General features: G+C 28.0%; 1 protein-coding gene across 1 annotated transcript in view; it reads left to right on the forward strand.

The window, feature by feature from the left end:
* Positions 1–6,279, forward strand: part of LOC119688867 — a gene marked incomplete at its 3' end in the record, with an annotated part of 38,433 nt that overhangs the window by 8,842 nt on the left and 23,312 nt on the right. Inside the window, exons 5-6 of the mRNA XM_038103528.1 lie at positions 3,388–3,495; positions 3,554–3,775. Coding sequence (XP_037959456.1) covers positions 3,388–3,495; positions 3,554–3,775 — 330 coding nt within the window. The remainder of the gene's footprint in view (positions 1–3,387; positions 3,496–3,553; positions 3,776–6,279) is intronic.

Below are 6,279 nucleotides of genomic sequence, written 5' to 3' on the forward strand. Positions count from 1 at the left end.
TGATGACGCAGATAAACTTTTAAGTGAGGGTGATCCAAATGATCCACAATTAAGACGTTTACGCCGTGAAATGGATGAAGTAAATCGTTTATTTGACGAATTTGAAAAACGCGCTAGAGCTGAAGGTAAATTAATTTAATTAAATTAGTTTATTTTTATTTTTTTCGTAGGCGGTATATTCACCAATTATAAAAACATTTTATCAAATAACTGTCATACGAACTTAATTTCAATTAAATTTAAGTGTAAATTTTTTACTTGATGTTAGATTGAATACATAAATTTGTTTAGTACGAAAATAGTATTCTCTTCAGTAGTGTCTTATTAAAACTATTTCTGTATCGTTTGTGATGAAGAAATTATTTGCCAGCCGTAGAACTCGTGGTACTAAATAAATAATTTTAGCTTAAATTTAATTTTACAGATTTAAAACGTATTCAAATATTTTATTATACTTTTTAGAGGAAAGCAAACAAGTTAGCCGAATCTTCACAGAAGAATGCATTGCAATCAAAGGAAAACTTGAGGACATATTAATCTCAATTCTCGCTTTGGAAATTTACTTTGCTTCATTTCAAGAAGCGCCAAACGAAAATGGATGTGTGTATGCGAGAGTTGTCTGACTACGAGAGAAGGAATAGAGAAAGAGCGAAAAACAATATATTCGCTAATAAATTAATTTATAAAAAAATTGTAATTTATATTACAAATTTTTTTTAAACAATTATAATAAACTAAATATATATAAGCTTATAATATATGTTTGCCCCTTAACAAATATATAACAAAAAATATTTTATGCAAATAAATTTTGCGCGGCAGTTTTTTGCACTTGTCATTTTACTCTTATTCGTATGTGAATTTGATCAAAAATCATTTGCTCTGCTCTCTCACTGCAAGCAAACGGTTCAGTTTCTGTTATTTCTTCTTTCTCTATTTAACAACTTTTTTATACAGTTTTTCGATTTTCGTTTTTGCTGTTGTTTGTTTGCACAGAGTAGAACATAAATATTTTAGGCGGCCACCGTCTTGGAAGTCAAGTTATTTGTTTTTGAGGCCGTGCACTACACACTACACACATATGGTGTGTTTGTTAGTTTGTTTAATTTGTTGTGCAAGCGATGTTTGCAAATTTTCTTTTTATCTTCCCTTTCTGTTAGCAGAAGTAGCCAATTTCCTCAAAGAATTACTATTTTGAATCTTAAATTATTATTTGTTAATTTCAGAGCTACCTCAAACAAAATAAATCAAAACTTATATGCTTTGTTAACTAAAAGCCTGCAGTAAATTATTGAAATCCAATGCATTTAAAAATGTACGCATGTACATGTAAATGAACTGCGCATGTAAAACAAAATTTTTGAACGTGCAGCCAAAAATTGCGACATCAGAAGCACATTAGCCTATACGATATCTAGATATACTATAAAATATTATTAAATATTTACATAGCTTCCTTAGCAAAAAAAAAAAAAAATTGATTTTAGAATGACTTTAAAAACTTTATCTAAAGTACATACATATATATTTGATGCATGAATCAAACCTTTTTAGTGGTTCATTGAATTCTTTTTTTATAATAAAATTATTTGCGAATTAATTTAAGGATTAAGTTTGCAGAAAAAAAGGTTTTTTTTTCTTAATAAATTAATAATAGTAAATAATTACACAAATTTACCGGCTAAAAAATTCTTTTATGAGTTCATTTAATTTTTATTTCGACGAAATTCATCGGAATACTCTAGAAATTCATTTAAATCAGTGTCAAAAATGTCTTTAAAATAATTATTTTCTATATATGAAAGTTATTTTCTATGTAAATTGCTATAATTTTTAATTTTATTAAATTATTACATTAGTTTTGCTGATATAATTAATATATAATATATTTTTGAGTTAATTGAATTTTATTAAGTAAAAATTCATTTTCCTGCTTTGCGGGTTTTACTATTTACGTATATTAATAAACTGCAATTAAAAATGATTTAATTCATAAAATTGTAAAAAAATTTAAAAAAAATTATTTAAATAATTTATATTTATACATGTTATATAAAATTTAAATATTTAAAAAAACTAATAAGCCGAAAAATATATCAATTAAAGTGCATTTCCACAATCCACATTCATTGTGCAGTTTTATAAACTGTAAAACTTCTGCATAACATTTTGTTTGTTATTCAAAAGAGAAGGAACGCATATAAATCATACAGTTACTATACTAAACAATTGGTGAGAAGAGCATTGTGGATTGTATTGCATACAAGTTTGCTAATACAATCCACACAAACTGATTTATATACACGACTTCTCAGTGTTTCAGTTTTATTACGTTTACAGCGTTTGAACAATACGGTCGCGATCTGTAGTGTACGGAAAAATTTTCAGCGAAAATTGAAAATTGTGTGTGAATATTTAAAAATAAATAGTTAAAACATAAATAAATTTGAGTTTATTTAACAATAATTATTGTTTTTATATTCCAAAATAAAATTAAAATTTTGTGATTTTATTATATATAGCAGAACACACAAATTTCTTGTCTATTCTCGCACTGCTTGTACGCAAAAGAGTAAATTAAAAAGAGTACGGAGTTGAAGACAAAACTCAAGAATGTGGAAATATTTTACTGTCTTTCTTTGTTATGCAGATTTTACGTTGATTGTGCACAAAACAAATTGTACACAAAAACAAGGTACAGAAAGGTGTGTTGTGTGTCGCTCATATTTCCATGCGGTTGCTGCTTATGCCTGTTCTGCTTGCGCGCTTCCTTTATCAATTCGTTTCATATGTTTTTGGTGTTTCTGTATTCGAATGACTATTCCATTCTAACGAGCACTGGAAGAAAGTGACGTCTCTTTTTCTCGTGTTTTGCTTTTGGTACATACAATAATGTTCTTTTTTGTCATTGGTCTTCTTGTCAGTTGCTTTTTTTTCTGTTTTGTGCTCCCATTTTGTGCAACAATGAAAACACATGATAGACTGTCATTATTTTTAATGTTACTTTATTTTATTTTATATTGCATTTTTTCACTCCTTAATAAAAATGAAAAATTTTTTAATTTGTGCAATGGAGTTTTAAAACTTCTTAAATGAAATATAGTGAAGTAGGAAATATTTAATTGATTTTATTTTATTTTTTTTTTTATTGGAAAATTAAGTTCCACTAATGCATTTAAAATTATTTTTCTTATACAATTACATATTCTTATAATATCTAATATTCCAAATATTTATATAAAAATAAAATAGCAATAATAAGGGAAGAATAATAAAACATTGGTCTGACCGATTCTGTTTCTTTGTCATAAAAGTTTACTCACTTACTTATAATCAGTATAATAAAACTTTTTTTTATATATGAATTTGACATATTTTCTCGTTTAGAAACAAATACTTGCAGCCGACTATGGATCAGATTTATCATCTGTTAAAGAAGAATTGGATAGTCAACAACATGAACACAAAATTATCGATAAATTTCACTCTAAAATTGTAAATGACGAGCGGCACCAAATGAAATTTTCTGGCGAAGAATTGAACAATTATCAAGATTTACGACGCCAAATGTCTACGCTTTGTGGATTGGCTTATAGAGGCACGTCCATCTTTCTCACCACCACGACGAGACTTACGTCCACCAGACAGTGACCCAGGAGCAACACAGTATTATAGCCATAGACTCGATGCACTAAATATAAAATACGATAGATTATTAGAACAATTATCGCAGAGGCTTAAAACAGCTATCGAAGTAAATGGCAGCGATGGCTTGGTAAGTACCATTTTCGGGATTATAGAATTTATACACAATAAGCGATTTTATTTTTATTTTTAATTAAAATACCGTCTAATTAAAACCTAAACTAATAAAATAATTCACTTGATATTTCTATTTATTTCTACTGATCTAGAAGTATAAATTACTTGTAATGATGATTAAAAGTGTGATTTTTCCATCATTTTCTGCAAACTTTAAAATAGAAACTCGTTTTCTCATTTTTATTGCAGTAGTTTTATTTTTAATTTATTTCATCAAATATAGGAAATAACTTGTTTTTTTTTTATCCACTTTATGGTTGGATGTATATTTTACTTATATTTATTCTAATACTCCAACGAAAAATCATTACTTATATTTTTCAATATTTTACAAACAATTCTTATTATGAGAAGATTTAGTGTTTCCAGCAGAGATCGTAGGCAAACGTATTTGTGCCAAATTGGATGGCACCCAAATTATAAAGGTGCATTTGGATAAGAATCTACAAACGACAACCGGTAAATAATCAATGCTCTGTACAAGCAATATGTGCTTATAAGCAGCAAGGTCAACTACAAATTGAAAAGGGAGAAACTTGTATCTTGCTCGATAACTCTAGTCGAGTTAAATGGAGAATTCGTAATTCAATAGGACAAGAGGGTTCAATTCCTAGTGCTTGCTTATTAATGCCTCCTCCTGACCAAGAGGCAATTGATGCTGCTGAACGACTTAAACGGTTATTCGATCGTTTTGTGAGCTTATGGCAAAAAAAACATTTACGTCTACGTCAAAATATGATTTTTGCTACAATTCGTGTTGTCAAAGGATGGGACTTTGACCAATTTCTTGCAATGGGTCCAGAACAGGGTACAGCGATACGGCATGCACTCAATGATGACGCAGATAAACTTTTAAGTGAGGGTGATCCAAATGATCCACAATTAAGACGTTTACGCCGTGAAATGGATGAAGTAAATCGTTTATTTGACGAATTTGAAAAACGCGCTAGAGCTGAAGGTAAATTAATTTAATTAAATTAGTTTATTTTTATTTTTTTCGTAGGCGGGGGTATATTCACCAATTATAAAAACATTTTATCAAATAACTGTCATACGATCTTAATTTCAATTAAATTTAAGTGTAAATTTTTTACTTGATGTTAGATTGAATACATAAATTTGTTTAGTACGAAAATAGTATTCTCTTCAGTAGTGTCTTATTAAAACTATTTCTGTATCGTTTGTGATGAAGAAATTATTTGCCAGCCGTAGAACTCGTGGTACTAAATAAATAATTTTAGCTTAAATTTAATTTTACAGATTTAAAACGTATTCAAATATTTTATTATACTTTTTAGAGGAAAGCAAACAAGTTAGCCGAATCTTCACAGAAGAATGCATTGCAATCAAAGGAAAACTTGAGGACATATTAATCTCAATTCTCGCTTTGGAAATTTACTTTGCTTCATTTCAAGAAGCGCCAAACGAAAATGGATGTGTGTATGCGAGAGTTGTCTGACTACGAGAGAAGGAATAGAGAAAGGGCGAAAAACAATATATTCGCTAATAAATTAATTTATAAAAAAATTGTAATTTATATTACAAATTTTTTTTAAACAATTATAATAAACTAAATATATATAAGCTTATAATATATGTTTGCCCCTTAACAAATATATAACAAAAAATATTTTATGCAAATAAATTTTGCGCGGCAGTTTTTTGCACTTGTCATTTTACTCTTATTCGTATGTGAATTTGATCAAAAATCATTTGCTCTGCTCTCTCACTGCAAGCAAACGGTTCAGTTTCTGTTATTTCTTCTTTCTCTATTTAACAACTTTTTTATATAGTTTTTCGATTTTCGTTTTTGCTGTTGTTTGTTTGCACAGAGTAGAACATAAATATTTTAGGCGGCCACCGTCTTGGAAGTCAAGTTATTTGTTTTTGAGGCCGTACACTACACACTACACACATATGGTGTGTTTGTTAGTTTGTTTAATTTGTTGTGCAAGCGATGTTTGCAAATTTTCTTTTTATCTTCCCTTTCTGTTAGCAGAAGTAGCCAATTTCCTCAAAGAATTACTATTTTGAATCTTAAATTATTATTTGTTAATTTCAGAGCTACCTCAAACAAAATAAATCAAAACTTATATGCTTTGTTAACTAAAAGCCTGCAGTAAATTATTGAAATCCAATGCATTTAAAAATGTACGCATGTACATGTAAATGAACTGCATGTAAAACAAAATTTTTGAACGTGCAGCCAAAAATTGCGACATCAGAAGCACATTACCCTATACGATATCTAGATATACTATAAAATATTATTATATATTTACATAGCTTCCTTAGCAAAAAAAAAAAAAATTGATTTTAGAATGACTTTAAAAACTTTATCTAAAGTACATACATATATATTTGATGCATGAATCAAACTTTTAATAAAATTATTTGCGAATTAATTTAAGGATTAAGTTTGCAGAAAAAAAGATTTTTTTTTTCTTAATAAATTAA

This window comes from Teleopsis dalmanni, chromosome X (genome assembly GCF_002237135.1).
Source record: "Teleopsis dalmanni isolate 2A chromosome X, ASM223713v2, whole genome shotgun sequence".
Lineage (NCBI taxonomy): Eukaryota > Metazoa > Arthropoda > Insecta > Diptera > Diopsidae > Teleopsis > Teleopsis dalmanni.